The following is a 24,465-nucleotide window of genomic DNA, read 5'->3' on the forward strand; positions in this document are numbered from 1 at the left end:
ACTATGTATTTGGATGACATGGCACTCTCCGCTCTCCGCTTGTATGCTATTATGTGCACCATGTATGCTACTATGTGAATTATATGCTATTTTGGTGAATTATGGTGAATTTGGTCGATTTTGGATGAATTTGGATGAATTGGACCTGCTGAATTGAATTTGAATTGAATTGGAACAGGAATTTGGATGAAACAGCAAAAAAAAAATGTAAGGCCTACGCCGAGGGCAATGCCGTCGGCATAGACCTTGGTATAGACCATATGGTCAGGTCTATGCCAAGGGGGTTGCCCTCGGCGTAGACCTTGCGCTTGGCGCGCCGCCACGTGTCCATGCATGCACATGCATATGCCGAGGGGGTTGCCCTCGGCGTAGACGCTCAGATGGCCGCACCAGCTCGCTCCACGTCGCCTCTTCTCTCGCAGGAGCCCTGCCCTATGCCGAGGGCCAGGCCGTCGGCGTCTCCGGCCCTCCGTTAACGGCGACGGTGCGACGGGACGTTGTGCCGAGGGCACGTACGCCGAGGGGTGGACATGGCCGTCGGCGTATGGCGCGTAGGCCGAGGGCCAGCCGTACGCCGACGGCGTAGCTGTGTACGCCGAGGGAGCTGGACGCCGATGAGGTACGCCGAGGGCCAGGCGTGGCTACGCCGAGGGCAGCCGGCCGTCGGCGTCTGCTACGATTCCTGTAGTGCAAGACATCCATCTGTTGCCCTCTGCCACAGGCGTATGATACGGGTAAGCTAAACTAGTATAATTTTTTTCTTAAAATGCAGATTATGTTCATGCCAATTTGGTTCTGCCTGCCAATATACAGGTCGTTGCTATTATGGCCGGGAGTCGGCGCGTAAGCTCGCGTATCCGGACCATTCCGTCGACTACTTCTCCTCGACCGACATTACTGATGGCGGGCTCGATAACACGGAAGACACGCTAGACACCGACTTTCTGTACTTCGACTCGGAGAGGGACGTGGAGCTCTCCAAGGTATTGCAGAGAATGGCAAAGCAAGATGAGGCCAGACAAAGGTCTGCAAGGTTTGATCAATGGCACATGGCTCCCTTATGCTAATGCTAATTAGCTCAACCGCTTCAGCGAGTGCGCCCGTTTGGCTTATTGGTATGTCTGCCTCGATTTGTTTGGCTTATTTAAACTTTAGAAATATTAAGAGAATAGTAGCATGGGTATGTACTATGATACAGTACACACTAGTTAAAACCATGTAGAGCCGTGTTTTAGATTATTGTGCTACTCCCGGGACTCAGACTGCTAGTTCGTTGTTTACGAACTGAAACGCAAGTGATCAACTATCTGCCATCTTGGTTCCGCAGTAATGGTTGTTACTGCATGGAACAACAACATTAGCCGATTTATCTAGGCGTTTTATAGCATTATAATATGGGAAAGACTGATACCTTATGTGCCATTAGGTAGAAGTATGCTGGATGATTAGGCTCTGGAAGAACAACACTCTCGTTGTTTTAACATTGCAGCGACTTCTGACATGGTGTGGGTCGATCCTCCCACATCAGTGTGATGTTTCTTGAATAATGTACCCCTAGCCTCGGTTGTATAGATATCCTTGAGATTGATGTTTCTAGAAGCTCGATCCATATTCCTCCTTCTGAGAGCTGCCGTGGGTGTAAATAATGCATCTTCGGAACAAAATCACTTTGGTCTACAAAATAATACACATGGATGCGAGAATTAAAAAAATGCTCACATATCCAAGGAGGTTAAGAAATTCTCCATATTGATGGAAACGATAATTCTGTTTTGTGCCAAGAATCTCAATAACACAGCAAATCCAGGTGCTAGATGTGATTCGCCACTCGAGTGACAACAGATGGAGAATTACGAGCAAAATAACTAGTTACACAAAGGAATGTACGATTAACTTTACGGGCAGAAATACTGATTTCACACGGCATAATATAGAGAAGTAACAAGGAACACTCCAGATTTTAATTGGGCAACACTTCAAGGATAAACGGGATGCAGTTCAGATCACACTCACAAAAGAAAGATACACAAAAGGGGATATTCACTTTGGCTCATAGAAGCATTTGCTCCCATTATGTGAATCAACATTTCGAAGTGTCAAAAAATTCTAAAATAAAATTTTACATGTATATCTACACATTTTATGTTCGTACACAAGTTTTCAAAAAAAACTAAAAAAATTTGGGGCTCCTGTAAAAAAGACAAATTTTGATGCTATAACATGACTACGTATAGGACATTTTTTTGTCTTTTTTGTACACGCCACATAAAATGTTGTTTCTCCACGAAAACTTGTGCACTAACATAGAATGTCATGATGTACACCAAAAAAATTATGTCAGATTTTTTTGTCATTTTTAAAATTATTTTTAAATTATTTTGTATAATGGGAGCATTTACTCCTATGAGCCAAAACGCCTCCTCCACACAAAAGCCACTCATCCGTCAGGTTGGTGAATATAGTAGTGACCTGCTTTTGGATATTCTCCAAATATGCGGCTAGAAGAACACAGCTGAAACTGGTAGAGAATAAGAACGTATCGTATATATAGATGCAGTGAAAATCCATGTGAGTGCAGAAATTAAGTTACCATGTGGCACTTAGAACTCAGAAACAGCTTTGACAGCTGCATGGCATTCATTGAGAAGTCAGTCGCGCAGAATGGCGCTTGCAACGGAGTGACAAGAACGGCACAACAAGGATAGGAGCTTGAGCTTAGGGCATCTCCAGCGGGCTGACGCATTTCGGACGTCCGAAACGTCCGTTTGCGTCGGCCCGCGGACGCGTTGTGGCCCAGGGCGACCGTTTGCGTCGGGGTAGCTCTAGCGGTGCGGACGCATATTTTATCCGGGGACAGCGTCAAGGTCGCTAATGGCGTTTTACGTCCCGTCGAGGACTGCCGCCGGCGATCACTGTTCCCGCGCGACGACGATCGTTCCCGCGCGCCCAATACATTGGCAAGTTTCGCCGGCGTTTCGCGCGCGTGGAAACGCCCTGCGCGCCAACGCCGTTTCCGCCCGCCGTGGCTATATATGGTGGACACCGCCGGGTGCGACGGGCAGACCTCAAGCTAACCCTACCATCCATCCATGGCGGACCACATGAGTTGGGAGCACGTTGTTCACATGTGCCGCCAGCTCCACCGGAGGAGGAGGAGGACGAGGTAGCCGCCGCCGGCGTTGAGGCCCGGCAGGCTGGACACTGGAGGTCGCGGAGGCGAGGCGGGGGTCGCGGAGGCGGCGGCGGAGGCGGCGAGCGCGCGGAAGGGCGCCTCGCGGCGACCAGGGCGGAGATCGCCAACGCCATGGCCGAGCTCGCCGACGCCGGGGCCGAGCTCGCGGAGGCGCGGGCGGCCATCGCGGCCCTCCGGCCGACGCCGTCATCCACGACATCGCGGACGACGACCCCCGTGTCCAGCGGCTGCGCCGGCGACCAGGCCGGTTCGCTCGCGTCCTTCGAGTCCCCGGCGAGGGACGCCCGGCGCCGCCGAGGCTTGGGTGGCGGAGGAGGAAGCCGCCGGCTATGCGACGGCCATGGTTAGGGGTTAATGTGCTCCGACCTGGACTCGCTCCAGCGTAGGGGCCCTTCTCCCGCGCGGGTCGAGCGAGGAGAACCGGGAGCCTGGAGGTCGCCATCGCCGCCAGGGACGAAGCTGTGGCGGCGGCGGCTAGGGACAGGGCCCGCTTCGTCGCCGACGTGGCGGCGATCCAGGAGGCGGTCCAGGTGGCGGAGGAGGAGGCCCGGGCGGCGGCGGAGGTCCAGGCAGCGGCAGAGGAGGAGGAGGCCCGGGCGACGGCCTTTGCGACGGCGACGGTGACGGCCCTGTGGGACAGCTCCCTGGCCGAGGCCGTCGAACGCCGCAGGCGGCAGGACGAGATGTCCGTGCGCCGCCGTGCGCGGCGCGCGGAGTGCAAGAAGCGCTCCCGCTTCGACGACGGCGGCCGCCCATCCGGCGGCCGGTAGTAGGGCGCGCGGCCTGCGAGTAACCGAGGCCGGTGTAGGCCGCGCGACGGCGAGTAGGTACGGCCGTTGTAGTTTTAGGTTAACTCGACTAACCATCTCGCGTAAAGATGGTCCTTTTGGCCAATCAATAGTAATGAAAAAATATTTTGCTTATCTAGTCACTGACGACCGGGCCCGGATGTACCCAACACGGACATTTTCCGCGTCCGCCGAGCGTCCGCGGAGACGCAAACCTGCCGCATATTTGGGCCAAGTTTGCGTCTCCGCGGACGGGCCGGTCACTTTGCGTCGCCCCGCTGGAGCAGGGCCCAGATGCATTTCCGGTCACGGCGGACGAAAACGGTCGCTCAGCGACTATTTGCGTCGCGCCGCTGGAGATGCCCTTATCGCACACACCAGATCAGGAGCTGGAGAATGACATGAAGTGCTGGCCGACCTCAATGCGCCCAGCGGCTTGCCAAGGGGAAATCACGTCAGAGGGCCTACTTAACTCTTGATTTTAATTGAGCAACAGTTCAAGGATAAATAGGATGCAGTTCAGATCACACTCAGGAAAGAAAGATACACGAAAGCCACACATCCGTCAGGTTGCTGAATATAGCAGTGAGTTGCTTCGGATGTTGGTCAGCCGGCTGCCCGCTCTCCCTTCCACGAGCTCGCAACCCAGGGCCGCGCCAAAATTTGGTTATCATCCGGCTAGATTTTGCCGAATTTTGGTCTTATTCTGGAAGTCCACCGGCGGAACTGTAGTGTTCGGAGCTGAAGTTTTAGCCCGCCAAAACGCCACTAGAAGTACAGGTTAGCCTTTAGTTTGACCTTCCAACCCCTACAAATAGGGGGCAAAGTTTGATTTTCAGGTTCGACCTGTAATATTTTTTTGGTTTTATCCCTGACCTGCGCCAATTTTCAAACCGAACCCGTAAATTGATGGTTATTTTTCGGTTTTACCCAGTTTACGGACTCTGCTAGAGATGCTCACCCGGCCAAACCAAGGCAAGGATCCTCCACCGCCATGCCTCATCTTCAACAAATCCTGGAGGTTGAAGCTCTCCGGCCAGCTCGATCTGCCTCCCACCTCGCTGAGGCCAGCCCTCGCCTCCTGCTCCTCCATCACGCTGCCAGCCTTCGGGTGCATCTCGATCTGATCTCGATACAAGCAGGCAGCTTAAAGAGTCTGTTTGGTTCAGCTTTTTGGACCTGCTTATGCTATGGAGAAGCCAAACGCTAACCAAACGAGTATTTTTCACAGCTGATTTCCCTAACGCGACCTGCTTTCGGTAGTGTATTTCTCGCAGCAGGTCGGACCCTGCTTCCACCGCGGTGACTTTTTTTTTTTGAGCTTCACCGCGGTGACTTTTAGTTTCTTGTAAGAATTACCCACCAATGCCACTGGTTAGTCGTACCGATTCAGTTCTATTTCGTTTCTCGGCTTTGCGCGACCCTGTTCGTCCTCTTTCTCTCGCTCTATTCCCTGTTGGGAAGAGACAACCTACTGGAATCCCGGCGGCCAGGGACTGCCGGCAATACCAGCCTCCGGCGACGCCCGACCCTCCCCGTCCTCCCGTGAGCATTGCGCCCTCACCTCTACAAATCTCCTCCCGCCACACGCACTTCCCGTGCGCCCTGTGTGGCCGTTCCGCCTTGAGCGTTGCCCTCCACCGGCGGCGCGCCGCCCCACCGCGCTTCCCCCAGAAGATCCACTTCTAGAGCCCCGCCCCGAATGTCTACACGTCGTGGGGGGCGTCTCCCAATCCCAGACATCGTGGATGAGCTACATGTCGCCGCCGCTTGCAGGAGGTCCGCTTGGTCCTGCTTCTGGTCCCGGTCCGCCTCCAAGCAGCAACACGACGCCGCCTAGTGTTCGCTGAGTCCCCGCCTGTGGTCGCTCGAGTGGAGGCAGATGCCCATAAATCGTCAGGCGAGAGTTTGACAGCGACTAGATCTATCTCTGAAAAGCGTCGTTCTTGCCTGCATACACAAACATGTACAAAACTACATACTAGTCTGATCCATCAATTTCAGTTTCACTGTATGAAATCAACCACGATTTGAGACAATACCTTCTCTTGCTCAGTGATTGCTACTACCTGTGTACGCACGGGATAAGTGACACGATGGGCATATTCATATCATTTGATCTATGCAACAATAAGAACATAATTATTTTCTTACAAAATGGTCATTTACGCGTAGAATGGTGTACATGTCAGTAATACTATCAATTATAGCGTATAAAGAGTCTACATGAGTCATACAAGCGTTATAGGTAAATTGTACCGAATTCATAATTTCACAGTTGCTCCAACCAAACGGCTTTGAGCTTTTTCACAGTTCTCATCTCACAGCTGCTTTCTCACAGTTCACAGCTCACAGCAGATTTTCAAGAATCCACAGTAGAACCAAACACACCCGAAGGACCAGACGTACCGGTTGACGACGGAACATCGATGTTCTTTTTAGGCAAGAGTAGTAGAGATAAGAGGAAATAAATCTTCCTAATTGATTTGTAGCACTCATTATTGATACCTTTATTACCGTGAGCCAGATTTTTTCCCGGCAAGGAAATAATCTTTCCTAATATATTGATACGGTGATTGATGATACAAAATAGCCGTGTGAATGTTGACTTGCCATAAAATTAGATCAGACAAATCGGTAACCGTGAGATTAGATGAACGATCAGGATGCTCCGAATCTCCTTCACCAAACGTGTTGTACGACCTACGACCAACTGCAATACAGTATAATAGTAAAGATAAAAAATGGTCTATGTCTCTAACAAATTCAAAAATTCTATAGAAGCACATCAGATTCTAGTATAGTCATCTAATTCAACATCACTTCGAGAAATTTCTACATCATAATGATCATCTAAATTCTCATTTTATTGCTCGTCAATGTTTACTTGGGCCAACTGCAAGAAGTACCTGGAAGAACTCCTTCTAAAAGATTTGTCAATTGAACCTCTCCAAGTACCGGTTCATCTATCTATCTATTCTCTTTCTCTCGTTCATTTCTCGCTAGCAAAAAGACCATTTTAGTATGCCACCGAAATAATTTGCAGAAACAGTCAATACATGGAACAAAAGTACCTTTGACAACTATAAGCACAGACTAAGAAGGAGAAAGAAGGAAACTTATCAATCGATTAGATTTTTAGCACATCGATCTGTGAGTGCTAGCTATGTACGTGGTGGGCTTGAACTACCTTTCTCTTCTTCTATTTTTTTATTTTCTCTTGTTTTCCAAAACCTAATACTGTAGTACTACCTGGGCCAGGGCCCCTGCCTTCCAAGGGCCCGGGGCGGTCGCCCCTTTGCCCCCCCTTATGGGCCGGCCCTGCGGCGGCGGCCATATATGTCCAGAGGATGGTGACCACGCCGCTCGGTAACTGCGGCGCCGGGCCGTGCAGAGCAACGACGGCTCGTGCATCCCCCGCAGGGCACGTCGGTGGAGAGGCGTGGAAGGTGGAGTGCAGACATGGACGGGTGGTGCGGGAGCCGAGGATGCGGTGCGGGCAGGCTGGCCTCGCGGGCGGTGGCGGCGGCGAAGCAAAGGCAACCGTGATCCATGGCGGGTGGCTCGTGGTGCGGGCGGCGATGTTAGCCGATCCATGGAGGAGAGAATCACGCGTTTGTGATTGATGATCGTGCGATTGATGCGATTAGGTTTAAGGGAGGCGGTGGGGTTGGCTACGGCCTACGGGGACGGTTTTGACGACGCATCTTTTTCGCCAGCCATAATTCGCGGGATCGACGAAGCGACGAGCGAGGAGTAGGACTAAGTTACTCCAACTGGCAATCATATGGGAGACCTTCATTAAGCTGTCATCTTTGCATCTTGATCTGATCATGAGACAGGCGGCTTATGTACCAACTATTCAGCATCTAATATTTGATTTCAAAATACCACTCATACTACTTTAGCATGGTTCCAGTTATTACCTAGACATACTGTAGTACAGAAAGATAATGCCACAGAATACCAAAAAAAATACACGCTTCAATGCAAGTTCATTTCGAAACCGTACAGTCTTCACAGCAAAACCCCATTTCCGGCTTGAGTTTCCAGCAGCATATAGCATGCTCTCACAAGCAAACTAACCATGCCAGAAAACTAGGCAACATAAACTACCAACTAAATACTGACTTCACACAACGTAATATAGAAAAGTAACAAGGAATATGCCAGGTTTTCATTGAGCAACAAATGCAACACCTCCCACAGTGCACAAAACTTAGAACGCACAAGAGAGAGCTAGAAAAATAAAACAAATTAACCAAAAGAGACTCAACTCTTCAGGGCTGAAATAAAACTTATACCTATACAAGCTATGGGACCAAGGTTGTTTCACAAATCAAACCAAGCTGACACTAGCACAGATTCTGGCCCAAGGGCATTACATGGTTAATCACAATATACACATCCGTCAGTTTGCACAGCGCCCACGACATATGTTACAAAAGACATCCAAAAAATAAGGGCACAGATAAGTTACAAACACAATCGCCGCTTCCAATGGGGAGCGGGACGCGCTGAACAGGATAAGGTTAGCTTCACCTACATTACACCGTCATCGCGGCGGGTGTCTAACAGCAGCTGCACACACGTCAGTCAGGGTACTGTCAGATCAGGCTACAGGGGCGGGGGAGGAGCTGGGGTCTTCAGCTTTGGAACCTTGAAACTGGAGCTGGGGTCTTCAGCTTTGGAACCTTGAAACTGGAGTGGAAGAGTACCTGCTGAGGTGCAGGTGACGATGCAGGTTTCAGGTGCATCCTCGAGGAGCAACGTCGAAGACCCACACCCTGCATTCGTCGATCGCATTCTGTCAGCGCATGTTAACATCAATTAAATACAACTAAAAGAAACTCAGAGCCAAGTGAAGATCTTCGGGTGAACAAGGGTATAAAAGACAATCAAGAAAAGGCCCAACTAAAATTTACGGTAGTTAAAGAAAAGCAGAATGGTGCGCAATTCACATTAACCATTATGTGTGAGCAAAATGCTTCCTGAAACCTGTCTGCTAGTGGAGACTAGTCACGTTTCATCTAAGAGAGCAAAGGATATGCAAGAACTAAGGAGTGATCCCTAACAATAACAAGAGGTGTCAAAGAAAGGCACTAGCGATAGATAGGATATCACATAACTACCACGCACACGCAATGGATAGGTTTAACTTTTACCTTCAAAACAGCAATATGATACATGGAAATTGAGGACACATCAATTACAGCAACAGAATGACAGTTCCCTAAATATCATTCAGAACACTTAACTACAAAGTCACTTAAGAAATAAGTTAAGCTACTCAACTCAATAGAGCAAGAGGACACCTCAGAAAACACTCCAAAACCCAAGGACAGCAGAGGATCAAATGGTTGTTCAAATACTGCAGAAGGAAGAGCCAATGGATGTAAACAAATTAATAGGGGTTTTACACTAGTATTATGCTAGATCACTGACTAAATTACATAAAAGTACCACAATCAGGGCTAGGTTAAGAGGTTGGTGCCGGTTTTGATTTTTTTTTTAACTACCGGTTCTGGGGCAGGATGTTACATATACCACCAATAGTCGTGTAGTGATGCTTTGACAGTTTCTGACGTACGGGGCCCATCTGTCAGTGATGATGTGGCAGCTCACACATGGAAAATTCATTAATGTGGAGGTGGGTCCAATCTGTCGGTTTGGTCTTCTTCCCCTCTTCCTCTGTATTTCTCTGTCTCTGTCCAGCAGCACGAAAGAGATCACGGGGCTAACCACGAAGTGTATGCAGAGAGAGAGGAAACAAGGCAGGGCTCACCACCAAACTAGATGGTTGCTCAGCAGGGTCAGAGAAGCGCAGAGGCGATGGCATGGTCGGCGGCAAGCGGCAGCTGGAGCAGAGGAAGATGAGAACGGATACATCAAGACCTAGCCTCCCGGTGCGATTCTTTTCGAGGGGAGGGGCGGCATGACAAGGCGAAGCTGATGCAAGTCTTTGGCTGGGCTCAGGGAAAATGGAAACGCTGGCACGACGGAGCAGCAGCGACTTCAGAAGAACTCGGTAGCTCGCAAGAGGCAGAGAGGAGGTTCTCTGTGCGTCCTTATCCTCTCCGCAGCGGAACAGTACTAGTGGTCAGCACATAGCTGGGTGGTGACGTGCGAGGGATTTCCTGTCTGAGATTTGAAACGGCGGTGGCGGCGCGTGCAAGAGGGAGCAGAGGTAGACACGAGCACAACCAGCACCACCGTGCTGCTCCGTGGGCTCGGCACGGGCACCACGGCCACGCGATAAGAGATATGTGTTACTTGCGGTGGCCCCACAGGTGACAGGTGGACATAGATTTTGGTCAAACAAAATTATGTGGCATCCTTAGTTGCCAACTCAGCTTTGACAGATAGGCCCCACGAGTCAGGAAGGCTGTCAAGACATGATCAAGTTGACAACCCAATATGTAACATCCTGCCCCAGAACAGGCAATTTTTTGAAGAAAAAAATCAAAATCAAAACCGACACCAATCTGCTAACCTAGCTCCAATTGTGGTAGTTTCATGTAATTTACTCTAGATTACTAGTACATCATCAAGATCGTGTGCTTCAGTACTTGAAGGAAGTGCTGTTTTTTCCTATACCATACGACGATCGTGGCTTAAAAACATTAATAGCAGGCTGCAACTCACAATATCGAAAACGAAAGTTTCTAGCACTCAAACAAAGCATGTTGGTTTAATTTACCTAAAGCTGCAACGCCTCAATGGCAAGAACATACCATAAGGATTTCGACAGAACTATATATGAAAGATCCCTCTTGTCCATGATATAGTTAGAGCTCTGATTGTCATTGTCTTGTCCATGATATAGTTAAAGCTCTGATTGTCATTGTCAGATGTTGGGAAACCAAAGGTTTATCAATAGTCTCAAGAAAACTATTTGACAGCGAGCATTCAAAACTTACAGAACACTCGCCTAGTTTCCAACTTTCCATCAATTTACTATACGTCCATATTTACAGCAAGATGCAACTCATGCAGCCCACCAAGAATTAGGACATCATAATATGCGAGGTAGGAAGTTCCAAGCAACACAAGCAAAGAAGATATATTTGGTCATTGTTGTGTAATTTTGGACTATGCATGCAGACCAATAACCACTACTAGGAAAAAGCCTATAGATGGAGGAAATATGTGCCGGCGCACCACCTTGCACGTGCGCCGGTGGAAAGTGTTGCCGGCGCACCACTTTTCCGCCGCGCCGGCGATGGACCTATACTGCCGGCGCACAAAAAAATTTAGTGCGCCGGGGATAAAATTCGAAGAGATCTGGCCGGAACTCCAAATTTTGGGTACCTTACCTCGGCGCACCTCTATGGTGGTGCGCCGGTGGTAAAAATTTACCACCAGCGCACCACCATAGAGGTGCGCCGGGGGTAAGTTGCCTAGATTTTCTCTCCACACACCCCCCCCCCCCGGGAATCGCCTTTTCAGTTTTTGAAAAAATAATAGAAAATGATAAAAAATTCAAAAAATAAAATCCTTTGAAATGCCCATGTAATATGTGATCTAGTTTTAGTGAAAACTTGAAAATTTGAATTTCGATGTATTATGAAAAATGGCGTCATGTTTCGGTAAAACGGGATTTCTGGTTGCATACGACCTCCGATGAAAAACTTTTTTATATCAAAATCGATCTACTCGAAATTTCCTATTCGAATTCAACTGCCTACGGCCGTTTGGAGAAAAAATGGATTCGTCAAATTCAAAACAGAAACAGGACTTTTTTCAGATTTAAGATTTGGGAGAAAAAAAAAATACCCCCGGCGCACCACCCTACTTGGTGCGCCGGCAGTAACCTATGGTATATATATACTCCACACCTGCCTGTGCTCCTCACTTTCACATTTTCCTTCTCTTTTCCTCCTCCTCCTCCTCCTCATCTACTACATCGAGCTACTGCGGCGAGCTACTCCGGCGACCTTTACTGCACCGACGGCCACGATGGCCACCGACGGCCACAACGTCCTCCGGCCTCCTCCAACACCTCCGGCCTCCTCCACCACCTCCGGCCTCCTCCACCACGTCCGGCCTCCGCCACCACGTCCAGCCTCCTCCACCACCTCCGGCCTCCTCCACCAACTCCGGCCACCTCCATCAACTCCGGGCTCCCCCACCTACTCCGGGCTCCTCCACCTCCGGCCTACTCCTCCTCCTCCTACACCGACGCGATGACCTCGGGAGCTTCCGCCATCATCCTGCACCTCATGTACCTCCTACACCGGCGCAGAGACGACAACCACTGATTAGCTAGATCTAGATCTAGATCTAGATCTAGATTTGATTTTTTTTGTTTTCTTGTATAACCTACCGCCGGCGAACAAGACAGGTGCGCCGGGGATAACGCGAGTTACCACCGGCGCACCAACTGGTGCGCCGGCAATAAGCGATTATCACCGGCCTATTCCCACCGGCGGGCTCTAAGTGCGCCGGCAATAGGCCTTTTTGGTGCGCCGGCAATAGGCCTTTTCCTTGTAGTGAACTAAGCACCTGAAGTGATGAAAACAACATGTTGCCATCCTACTACTGGCATCCCAAGTGTATCTGTGATGGTCCTTTATGAGCATCTACGACTCACATGATGCTCACCTAAATTCCATCAACATTTCTCTTTGTCCATATTTACAGCAGGACGCAACTCATGCGGCCTACCAAGAATTAGGACACACATGAACAGAAAGTATTACAGTTAAATGTCCTACTATTAGTCTCCCAAGTGTATCTGTGATGGTCCTTCATGGGCATATACGACTCACATAATGCTCACCTAAATTCCATCAACCACATTCTTTGTCCATATTTACAGCAGGATGCAACTCATGCGGCCTACCAAGAATTAGGACATAGATGCGCAAAGGATAGTGTCATAAGAAGAGTAATGGTTTTATTGTACACTCTTTGCAGGGTAGGTGTTGTTTTTGCATATAGATGAACAAGCCAGCAGTACAAGGCTATAAATGGTAGACAAGGAACATATTTGGCCACTTCTAAGTCTCCTTGAATGCATGTGTCCTGGGCCTTCACGAAGCTACCACTACATAATGCTCACCTTAAATCCATCAGTTATTATTTGTCCATATCTATAGCAAGATCGAACTCATGTGGCTTGAATTAGACATTACAATTATTGATGAAAAGTTATTATACTGCTGTAAGGAAATTACAAATTTCACTATATAGGAACAAAGCTGATCGCAACTCATGCAGCATATGAATTAGGACACTGAAAAGTTGTTATTCTGCTGTAAGGAAATTACAAATTTCACTATAACAAAGCTGATCGCAACTCATATGCAGCATATGAATTAGGACACTGAAACTGATGAGAAAAGTGAAGAAATGATAGTATATCTCTCTTTGCATGTTCGGTTTGCTTATGCATATAGATGACTAAACTAGCATTACAAGACTAAACTAGCATTACAAGGTAACCCCATTAGCCCGAAAGTGATAACCTGGTAGGTCAGAAACATGTTTTGCCCAGTTTTGACTTGTCTGTAAGACTGCATGTGCAATTGTCCTTTATGAGCCCCTGTGACTCAATTAGTACTAACCTAAATTGCATCAAGATTACTCTTTGACTGAGTTTACAGCAAAACAACATCCATGCGGCTTACCAACAAGAACATTGCAATCAAATGTTGTTACAGGGTCATAGGAAAAGTAAACATTACTATTTCGATAATAGAAACTTTCATTATAGGTTATCAGTGGAGTATGTCACAGTACATGAATGATATACTTGGGCATGGACTACTTACATTTGATAAGGAAGAGGCACACTGACGCTTCTGACTGGTCTCAGGTTGATCTTCTACCATTTGCCTCTGAGGATTATTTTTGGATTTCCCACGTAGAGACACAACTTCAGACCTAGATTTTCTACGTGTCCCACTGATATCCTGCTTTCGCTTTTGACTAGCCTGCAGGTGCCCACCCTTGACTTTTGGGGTTTCGTCGTCTTCCTCACTAGCCAGGGAGTGCAGTTTTTGTAGCTTATTCTCAAGAAGCAGTATCTTCTTGTTGGCACCATTAGCCTCTGCTTGTAATCTGCTAATGTCATCATCCTTCTTTTGGGCCGCCACTTGCAGCTCCTCCACCTTCCGCTGCAGCTTTTGTGCTGCTTCAGTAGCCTGTGCTGCCTCTATTTTCTTCTTCTTAAGGAGCGAATCGTAGTCTCTTTCCATTGTCTTGTACTGGTTCCACACAAAATCCTTTTCTGCGAGTAATGCAGAAACTTCCTTATCCTTCTCTGAGCTCAGGTTCTTATAGGCATTCTTTAACTCCCTTATCTCAGATCTCCAATTTCTTACACTGTGCTCATGTTCCGTAGTTTTCTCGCTAAGCTCGCCAGAATTTTCAGCTTCCTCCAGTTTCAACTAAAATTAAGAAAAACAAGCAGACACACAGAACATGCTTGTGAGTATGGACAAGTTATCCTTTATGAGCATGTTTGCGAGTATGCAACTTATGGTTTGGTAAGTACCTTCAGTTTAGCGTTTTCTTCAGCCAAAGCTACTGCACAAGTTTTGAAATCTTCCAAGTCGTCATCTTGGTGTTCTACATTGAAAACAAAAGGCAATGATAATATTAGTACACAGTAGCAACATAGTTTCTTAGAATCTGGGTGCTCCTTTCTAACGTTATCAACTCTTGGCAAAATGTTATTCTAAAATGGAAAGCAAAACAGCAGCTTGCATTTTTAGGTGTGGGTAAACAATCACCATGAATCAAAGTTTTCGATGAATGTGAATGGAGTGACAAACTGCGGACACAACAGAAAATCGCATCGTAGGGATACTGGCTTAACGTTCAACAATGAAATAATAATAATAATAATAATAATAATAATAATAATAATGCGGCAAGTGTCGAAGCGATTAACAACAACTTTAGAAGCCCAAATTAACATATATGTTTAGATAGAATAACAAGTTCCCAAATTTCTGTGCAGCACATGGCATAGGCATTGACAGTTTTTGAGTAGCTTTGAAGAATATGAAGTTAACAAAGCTTATCAATGCACAGAGAACTCTGACAGATTCGGCATCAGGCGTTTCATAGTGAATGGAAAGATGAAGCATTTCCCACCCGTATCAGCAAAGTAGTGGAATATTAAGAAGGTCACACCTATCCAAGCATATAAGATGGAAAAAAATCGCACAATTAGCAGTAAAAGATTCGCCCTGATAAGCGAAAACATCGACCCAACAGAACAGGGAATCAGCAGCCGCATGTTTACCTCCAGATACAAGCCCTTAGCTAAAACAAGACCCATAAAGATGCAACCTTTGCACCTCTGGCTACCTAGATCCCCCAAAAGAACACTTAATTGTCCACGGAAATCGACCACAAGAACAGGAGAGGTTAGCGCCTAGGAGAAAGAAAGGAGGATCTGTACTTACTGGCGTAGATCTGGTAGCGCCGGACCGCCCGCTCCTTGTCCCCGAGGAGCAGCTCCAGCCTGGCCTCGTGGCCCTTCCGCACGCACGCCTCCGTCCTCCGCGTCTGCCGCCAGAGAAACCCTAGATGGCGTCAGCCGCCGGCCGAGCCGAGGAGAAGGAAGAAGTTGTAGAGAAAGGAGAAATCCGAGAAGATCACCTCGCTGAGGCGGGCCCGGAGGAGGCCGTCGCGGGCGACCCAGAACTCGTGCTGGACCTTGACGAGCGCCTCCAGGCGCGCGCGGTCGGCGAGCAGCGCCTCCACGTGCCGGTGGTTCTTGCGGAGGATGGCCACCATCCTGTCGTAGATTCGCAGCCACTCGGCCCGGCCGCCGCCGCCCTCCCGCGCCGGCGAGCCGCCGCCGCCGCCGGCCATGGACTCGAGGACAGGACGGGGAGCGGGGGGAGATGACCGTTGGGGCGTTTCTGTCTTTTCCTCGCTCTCTTTCGGTCTCGTGTGCGGGAACGGCGAGCGAATTCGTGGTTTTGGGGGTGGGAGAGGCAGAGACAGAGAGGAGACGACAACTGGATTTGGGGTGCGAGAGAGAGTTGCCAAATCTGGCTTCACTACCAAAAACTGATTTTCATTCTATTTTGGCCCAAAAAAACGCTCAATGCCACACCCTAAACGATGTGGGTACCCATACTTTTTGGGTAGGTAGCCACTTTTTCCAACCAAAGACCCAAATTTGGGTATTTCCACTTCGGCATCGAAACGAAACTACTTCACATACAACATTGTGATTTCCGATTTTTGTATTACAGGATCATGCCCAACTGCCCAAGGCATGTGCAACTGCATCGTACAATAATCATATTTGAAGTATCCTACGTGTATCAGCGTTGATCGAGGTCAAAAGCCACCAAGGGGAAAGCAATCGACCGTTTTCTCCACCCTTCTTCCAGGAGCATCACCTCCTCCCTCGCCCACGTCACCGCACTCCAGCGAATTCACCACCGCCTGGCGTCCCGATTACGCGGTCGCTCCTACCTCGTGCTTGGGCTCTCACCGCTAATGACACCAATTAAGATCGAGGCGCCGCCGTGAAGAAGGCCCTTGCGCCGCTGGTGTCAGAGGAAGTGGCGCCGGCACCTGTAGTGCTGCAGGCTCCGCCGCCGCCAAGCATCGATGATGTTGCTCAGTTTCCGTCTCTGAAGTGAAGCAGGGCTAGCTGATTAGTTTCAGACTTTCAGTTTTTAGTAGTACGTACTATGTAGTAGCTTGCTTTACGGTTTTTCATTGGCTATTTGACTTTGCAAAATTGATTATAAAGTTCTTTTATGTATGTCCTAACTACAGTACTATTTACACACATTTTATATATTTTAAACGAAAGTAAATTATTTTATATTTTGGGCGATTTTGTAGTTTTTTTTGAACTAACGAGCCTAGATCCCTCACTTGAGCAGTATGAAACTGTACTAAAGAAATCCACACGGTTAACGGAGAAGATCAATTTAAACAGCGCCCAACACGTGACCATCCAAGACAAACCTCTAATCCAAACAACAGCAAGATTAAGTTCGAACAAACTATTGTAGAATCAGACATGTTTGATTCAAAAGATTTGCAAAAAAAAAAAAACTGTAGGATTTAATCCTATAGAAAATTTACCCGCAAAAATATATTCTGTAGAATTTTTTCCTACGATAGTTATTTGATTTGTATGATTAATTTCCATAAAAAATTTCCTAAGAAATTCTTTACACTAGATTTCATAGAAAATCAAACATCCACTCATACCTCTAAGGGGCCCAACGATTTGGAATTGAGTAGGTTGAAAGAGGCATACTCCCTCTGTTTCTAAAATAATATGTTCAACTTTATCTATATACGAACATATATAGACATCTTTCAGTTATAGGTACATCCACATCTGAAAAAGGTTGAGCATTTTTTTTGGAACAAAGAGAGTACGACCTTGACAAAAAAACGACGTTCAGAATATATGACCCGCGCTCCTTCAGACTCTTTAAATTATGTGGGTGGCATAGGCATATATAGATATATATGTATATCCAAACAATATGTAAGAACATAAACTAAACCATTCTAAAGCTACAAAGATATTTATTAAATCGTTAGCACCATATAATAACATCCTACAAATAACTGAAACTTCATTACATCCATTTTTGTACATTCAATGTACTCTACACAAGGAGTGCCCCCTCACAAAAGGGGGTCGCAATGACAATGTTCCGGCGACTGTTTGCCAAAAACACAAATCACCGCAAAGTCCTAAGACCATGTATGGGGTTGTCACCTACCCAGTGTCGGGAGGTCAATGAAGTTGGTGATGTGCCAATGGTTTGTCGCACATGCCTTTTTCAGAATGGCAATGAAATTATGTTGAAGGTTGTGTGATCAATTCCGACTTATGTAATGAGCTTCTTCCAACTTCCTTTTGCTACTTGTGAAGATATGAGAAAGATCATTGCTGATTATTGGTGTTGTTTTAAAGATGGCAAGAGCAAGATGCATTTGAGATCTTGGGAGTGGCTTTGATCTCCAAAGAACATGGGAGGCATGCGGTTCCGAGACATGGAGCTCTTCGATCAGGGAATGCATGGAAATCGGTGTTTGTGTCTTCTAACAGAGCCCAACTCCGATCCCTTTGTGCTCGGATCTTGAAAGACCTCTATTTCGCTGATGGTGACTTTTGGAACGCACATGCTTGTCATTGTTCAGCTTCTTTTGCATCGTGCAACATCTTGCATGGTAGGCAGCTAGTGAAGAAGGGTGTTTATGGGGTATTGGTGACGGATCATTGAAAAAAACATGTACGATAGATGGGTTCCTAGGATTCCCCCTTGTTCGGCTAAACCTCTGGTCCCTCTCACTGAAGGACAAACCATTGCATCCTTAACCGATGCTCCACGGTCATGGAATGAAGATGCAGTTTGTGCCGTTTTTGTGGAGGAAGTAGCCAACAAGATACTCCAAATTCCGATCAGCCGTTTTGGGAGCAACGACTTCATCACCTGGCACCACAATAAGCTCGGGATATACACACTTGGATGAACATATTATCTGGCTTGAGAGGACTCTGGTCTGATCGAACGTGCGGGATTTGTTTGACTTAACTGAATCAGACGGCTCCGGAGGCGGCTGATACTTTGGCTATTTACAGCCGGCTGATTGTTAGCGTTGGCCTATTTTTTAGGGCTGGTAGCCGTTTTTTCCTCCCAAAGACCCAAATTCGGGTATTTCCACTTCGGCATCAAAACGAAACTACTTCACATACAACATTGTGATGTCCGATTTTTATATGACAGGCACGTGTCCAAGGCATATGCAACTTCATCGTACAATAATCATATGTGAAGTATCCTACATAAGCCAACGTTGATCAAGGCCAAAAGCCACCAAGGGAAAAGCATCCGGCCATTTTCTCCACCCTTCTCACTGCCGCATCATTTCCTCCCTCACCCACGTCACCGCACTCCGGCGATTTTGCCACCGCCTGACGTCCCGATTACGCGGTCGCGTCCTACCTCGTGCTTGAGTTCTCGCCGCTAATGACACCGATTACGCGGCACAACGGATTGAGCCGCACTACTGTCTCCCCGAGCTCCCATAACCTCACGCGTCCCGCCATCAGGCGTTGGCCATGTGGCTCAACCTTGAATCATCGCTTCGTTGGCGCCTCGCGCTCGCGTTGTGCCGCCAAACCCCCCGCACGGTTGGGCGGTATTTTACGGACGTTCATGATGAAAGACGGAAAGGCAGAGAGACTATCATCAACTAAGCCGTCATGGAGAGCCGCAACCCCCCTCTCACAACATGCCTACACGCCACTTAGAGCATCTCTAACAGAGCCCGTAAATCCCGCCGGAACCGAACTTTTCCGGCGGATTTACGGGTTCGGGCCGAAACTGGCGCCGATCAGCGCCCGAAAAAGTGGGCCGGCTCGAATTGGAAGTTCAGGGGCCCGAACAACTCCCCGCACGGCCCCTATTAAAAGGGTTCGCGGAGGGGAGTTTGGTTCGCAAACCCTACTCCCCTCCGCCGTCTCCTCTTCCTCCGCTGCCGCCAGTCCCCCGCTCCGACGAGCAATCCACGCACAGCCAACCACCGCACCTCCACCCTCCGCCGCGCGATGGCCTCCCGTGGAGTTGTTGGCAGCCTAGCCGCGGGATTGGGTGGTGGGGACTCGCCGCCGCGTCCGCCCGTATTCCGCACCGAGGCGGAGCGGCGGAAATGGGTTCGCTCGGAGGGCGCGCGCAAGCGCAGCGCCCGCCGGTGGACCAACAGGGGGCTCACGCCCCCGGGAAAGCTCGGCAAGTACGCGCTCGGAGGCGAGGGGTCCTCCACCGGCGGTTCGCGACGCCTCCGTTGGTCCGTGTCGGAGGAGGAAGAGGAACAGTCGGAGGAGGAAGAGTCGGAGGAGGAGGAGGAAGAGTCAGAGGATGAGGCGGAGATGGCTGTCGTCGCGCAGACGGCGGCGACGGTCGTGTTCGCCGAGGACTACGTCCACGACGACGAGGAGGAGGAGGCGGTCGTCGCTCAGGTGGCGGCCGTGTCCGCCGCGGAGGCCCATCGACGCTGGCGCCGCGAGGAGGCCGACGCCGTCCGGCAAGTCCAGGAATACGAGGCGGTGCGCCGTGAAGAACGCGTCCGCCGCTTCCAGCTGGAGATCGTCGAGCTCGACGACGACTAGGAGCTCCAAGCGTTCGCCGCCTCGCCTTCCACCGCCACCACCGCCGCTGTCGAACGTAGGGGCCGCCGGGCCGATTTTTGTGCAAAATTAGATCACGCTGCTGCGGATATTAGTTAATTTAGGTTATTAGTTTGAATTATGTAAAGTTTGGTGCTCAATCGGAGCAACAACTATCGTGTATATGTGTTCATCGATGAATTCTCCCGCGAGATTTCTAATTTCATGTTTTCAGTTCGTCTTTACGGTTTCTGTTCTGCGCCACTGCCAAAAAGGGACTAACTCTCGTTTTCGGGAGACTGAATCCTTTCTTTTCGGTTTCAACTTTTTCGGGCTCTGTTAGAGATGCTTTTACCCATGGCCACATGGGGCACGCATCACAAAGCAAACTAGGAGTGCCTCTATACTCTTGTGGATCCCTTAGGATTCTATGTTGAGCCGCCAAGTTGGTGGAACTCAGGGCATCTCCAACCGCGCGACCCAAACGGACACGCTGGGCCGTCCATTTTAGGTCGTTTGGGTGGCCGAGCGGACACGCGGACAGCGGCCCGCGTCCGCGTGTTCGTTTGGGTCGCGCGCTGCGCCCAACGCGCGGACGCAGCGCATAATCGGAGAAAAGCCAAAACGAAAGAAAAATGGCAAATTTAAACGAAATTTGATTAAACATATGCCCTATTCTGCGCAAATTTGTACATAGCCCTATTTCGGGCAAATAACTAACAAAAGAAGCCCCTATATGGGCTTTAAAATTTAAACTAATAAAAACCCTCTATTAGGGTTTGGTCGGCGGCGCCGTGGCCGCCGGTGCGCCGCCTAGCCCCTGCGGGTGTCGTCGGCGTCATCGTCATCGTGGACGACGTCCCCGGGCGGCGAGGCACTGTTGTGTCTCGACCACGCCGGGGACTCTGGCCACGGAGACCACAGGGCCTCCTCCCAGGCCGAGTGGGGGTCCGGAGCGACCCGAGGATGCGGCGGCGCACGGAGCGGCCGCCTCCTCCCCGAGGCGCCGCTCCCTCTCCGCCGAGCGCGGCGCCTGGCCTCCTGCCGCTGCTCCTCGCGCCGCTCCTCGTCGGCGCGGCGCCTGGCCTCCTCCCGCCGCGCCGCTTCCTCCTCCTCCCGTCGCGCATGGCGGGCCTGGGCGTAGAGCTCCCAGCCCTCGGCTTCCTCCACGGCCTGCCGGGCCGCTTCCTCCATCTCGGAGGTGCGAATGGCCGCATGGAGGTGCAGCCATTTCGCGTCCTCCTCCGCCGCCGAGATGAGCAGCGCGGCGCGGAGGTCCGGGTCCTCCTCCGAGGACTCAGGCTTGGGCTCGAGAAGCAGCGGTGGCGGTTGCGGCAATGACGCGCCGCCGCGGGTGGCCTCTCCGATGTGGAGGCTGCCTCGGTATCGGCCGGATGGCCGCAGCGCCGGCGGACGACGGCGGCTGCTGCTCGCCTCGTCGTCGTTGGCTCCGGAAGCGAACTGTCGCTTCGGGGCTATGGCGGCGGTTTCGCTGCGGGAGTGGAGTGGGGACTGGAGTGGAGGGCCAGATCCCCTCCAGTCCTCATTTAATAGGTGGGTCACCGACAGGTGGGCCCAAGGGAGACGAGGCGACCAGCGCCCGGACGCGAGCGGACGGCGCATGCCATCCGCGGCCACGCAAACCTAGCCCAGATTTGGGCCGGGTTTGCGTCGTTCCGGACGCCGCGGTCGTCTGCTTTTGCGGTACTGTAATGTCCCAGGTTTATAGACGATCGAGGGGTAGATTTTAGAAAGGGATGTGCATTGCATCGTAAATTACGGGGAAATTTCGCGCTTTTAAAACAAAACTGCATTGAAGGGGGACAGGTTTCTCTCTCGACATCCTACAGGGTTAGGGTTTCGAGAGTGCGATGAACTTGTTCCTACTTAACTAGATTAGGGTTTTGAGAAGAGAGAAGAGAGACTGCATTACAATCTTAAGTTGCATGATTGAATTCCAAATTAAGTTGTATGATTGAATTCAAACCAAGTTGAATTTGAATTTCAAATTCAAACATTAAATGGATATTCCATAATTCAAACTTGAGTTAATTCAAGAAATAATTATAAGTAATCAAGAAGATAAATAATACAACAATTATATAAAGCTCATTAAGGAAAATGGGAGCTTTATTGATAATCACACATAATACAATGTCATTTACAATATCCAGAATAGAAACATGATATATTACAACACATTACACAAATTGGAAAAAATAGAAAAGAAAATAAAAAGAAAGGTACAAGGATAGATTTTGTCCTAAATACTACAAGATCATCTTCACTTGATCTTGGACTTGATGATCTTCAGTACCATCTTGATCAATTGCTTGATCCCTGCACACAAACAACACAAATAGAACATTATGCCAAGTGGCAATGCCACTTGGCGAGGTTAGCAAAGAATTGAAATAGAGAGGATATGCACAAAGATCAGCCGAGCTGATCCTCTCCAAGTCCAAGTGCACAGCACCAGGCTACACACACACAGCCTGCTCACAAGGCTGTGTGCATGCAGCACACACACAGTGAGTCACCAACGGGAAAGGTGGAGTTGTCGACCTGAGAAGCAAGGGCCAACCATATAAAACCTTTTCCACAGTAAACCCTAGCTCAGTCATCGACCAAGCAGCAGGGTAAGTCACCAGGCACCAAGAACAGCCAAGAACACCAAGAACGAGTGAACAGCTAGAGCTGTTTCACCTATTTCCAATTACCGGAAATAAACCAAGATCACAAGCTCACAAGGAGGAGCAGGACAAGCACCAGTTCATCACCGAAGCAAATCAACTCAAACAAAAGCTATCCTCTACACCAACACCCATTTCTAGGAGCCGGAGAGAGGTATACCACAAATCATGAGCAAGCGGGGTTTTGCTCATACAATCCATCATTTGCACAAGTCACGGAAAGCAAAGTGGGTAGATACCCTATGTTTGTGCCATCATCCGGCTACTAAGCCATTTGGTGCAAGCAAATATGGTAAAGGCCATTAGGAAATCATCCTATGGGAACATCGACTATGTAAATTAATGCATAATCGAAGAAATCCGACAGCAGATGAAGACACGACTAGCCTAGCCACATACTTAGCACCTATAGCTATTGATGCCATCGGACCGATAGACAATCTGTGTCTATCCATGTTTGTCAACATCAAAGTCCACCGGGAATCCATCAAGGGATTAACCAGGTACAACATTCACCAAATTACAGCAAGCCAAATGGGTGGGAGCTACCCTACCAGCAAAGATTTGCTGTCAGGGCCACCTCAACCCCTTCACCAAATCCCACAGAGAAGCTAAGCACATATATCATTACCCAGAAGGGTTCAAATGAAGCTAGGGTCCCCAATAAATGATTGGCATCCCTCTAGCTCTACTAAATCAACTCATATGATCATCACTGCAAGGCAGTTCACATCATTTATCTATTTAGTGAATCAAAGCTACACAGATAAATGAAACAGAAAAGTAAACTATGCACCAGGCCTTGCAGATGATCCAATGGATCATTGCAGACAGTAGCGAAGGCTTGGGCAAACACAATTATATACCGACGACAAGCCGGTGTGTCACACAGACACCAGGATGAGCACCAGATAGGCACAGACAATGAGCAAGCATGCAATCAACAAGCAAGTGATGATCAATTGATCACCAGAGCCTGCTGGAGCATGCCAAGGCATGCTAGAATCAATCACTAGTATCACACAGGAATTGTAAGAACTAAACAGCCACAGTTAATCAAGAGATGCTTCACAGATAATCAAATAATAACTCATGATTGTATCCAGAGCACATCAAAGGCATGATGAGCCACTGGATCAAGGTGCACAAGCAAGGCACACATCAAAGCATGATTGAATAACACTGCAAGCTCACAGTAATGCTCAATTGAGCACAATCCTAATTCTGAGCACCAGAATAAGCCACCATGGCTCTGGCACTTGCAAATTTGCAAGAATTGCACACAGCAATTAAGCCAGAGAATCATACATGAACACACTTGAGCTCTGGCAAGTGTAGCAACTGAAATAGAGGCACAGAACACGAATTCAGAAGGAATAGCTAGCACTAGCATGAACTAGGCAGCACTGGCCAAGGCCAGTAGGGCCAACAGCAAGAACAGCAGCCGCAGCAGCACAACTATGGCCATGGCAGCAGAGCAAGAGCAGCAGCTAGCCAGAAGAGCAGCAATAGCACACACACATGCACAGCAAGCGCAAGCAGTAGAGCACGGCACAACATCTCCATGGGGAGAGGCAGGCCAGCCACTTGAGCAGAGCACAGAGAAGGAAGAAGAAGGGGGGAAAATGGAGGCGTCTACCTGGGCGGAGAACCACAGCGTGCCATGGCGGCACG

At 49.0% G+C, this 24,465-nt stretch overlaps 1 protein-coding gene and 2 non-coding genes across 5 annotated transcripts; all 3 read right to left on the minus strand.

Annotated features, from left to right (window-relative positions):
* Positions 1 to 8,128: 8,128 nt before the first annotated feature.
* Positions 8,129 to 15,813, minus strand: LOC124667804. 3 transcript variants are annotated; one of them, XM_047205048.1, is made up of 6 exons: positions 15,598 to 15,813; positions 15,402 to 15,504; positions 14,483 to 14,556; positions 13,758 to 14,375; positions 8,676 to 8,768; positions 8,129 to 8,640 (listed from the first exon to the last, which is right to left on the minus strand). In XM_047205048.1, the coding sequence occupies exons 1-6, from the start codon at positions 15,811 to 15,813 to the stop codon at positions 8,599 to 8,601; spliced, it is 1,146 nt and encodes a 381-aa protein (XP_047061004.1). In that variant the 3' UTR covers positions 8,129 to 8,598. The 3 variants fall into 3 exon arrangements, with proteins under 3 accessions (XP_047061004.1, XP_047061003.1, XP_047061005.1); XM_047205047.1 differs by having other exon boundaries at positions 8,129 to 8,768; XM_047205049.1 differs by lacking the exons at positions 8,129 to 8,640; positions 8,676 to 8,768 and adding an exon at positions 12,507 to 13,076.
* On the minus strand, positions 12,537 to 12,643 carry LOC124668872. Its single transcript, XR_006991940.1, has one exon. It is a non-coding gene; the product is annotated as a small nucleolar RNA snoR103 (small nucleolar RNA).
* Positions 12,715 to 12,821, minus strand: LOC124668874. Its single transcript, XR_006991942.1, has one exon. It is a non-coding gene; the product is annotated as a small nucleolar RNA snoR103 (small nucleolar RNA).
* Positions 15,814 to 24,465: the final 8,652 nt, after the last annotated feature.

The sequence above is a fragment of the Lolium rigidum genome, chromosome 6, assembly GCF_022539505.1.
Source record: "Lolium rigidum isolate FL_2022 chromosome 6, APGP_CSIRO_Lrig_0.1, whole genome shotgun sequence".
Taxonomy (NCBI): domain Eukaryota; kingdom Viridiplantae; phylum Streptophyta; class Magnoliopsida; order Poales; family Poaceae; genus Lolium; species Lolium rigidum.

Bases quoted from the DNA above. Each gene is read 5' to 3' on its own strand.
- LOC124667804 (XM_047205047.1), bottom strand. From the start codon at position 15,813: ATGGCCGGCGGCGGCGGCGGCTCGCCGGCGCGGGAGGGCGGCGGCGGC. The intron at 15,505-15,597 runs GTGATCTTCTCG...CTCTGGCGGCAG, and splicing joins TCCGGGCCCGCCTCAGCGAG to ACGCGGAGGACGGAGGCGTG. The intron at 14,557-15,401 runs GTAAGTACAGAT...TTTTCAATGTAG, and splicing joins GCGCTACCAGATCTACGCCA to AACACCAAGATGACGACTTG.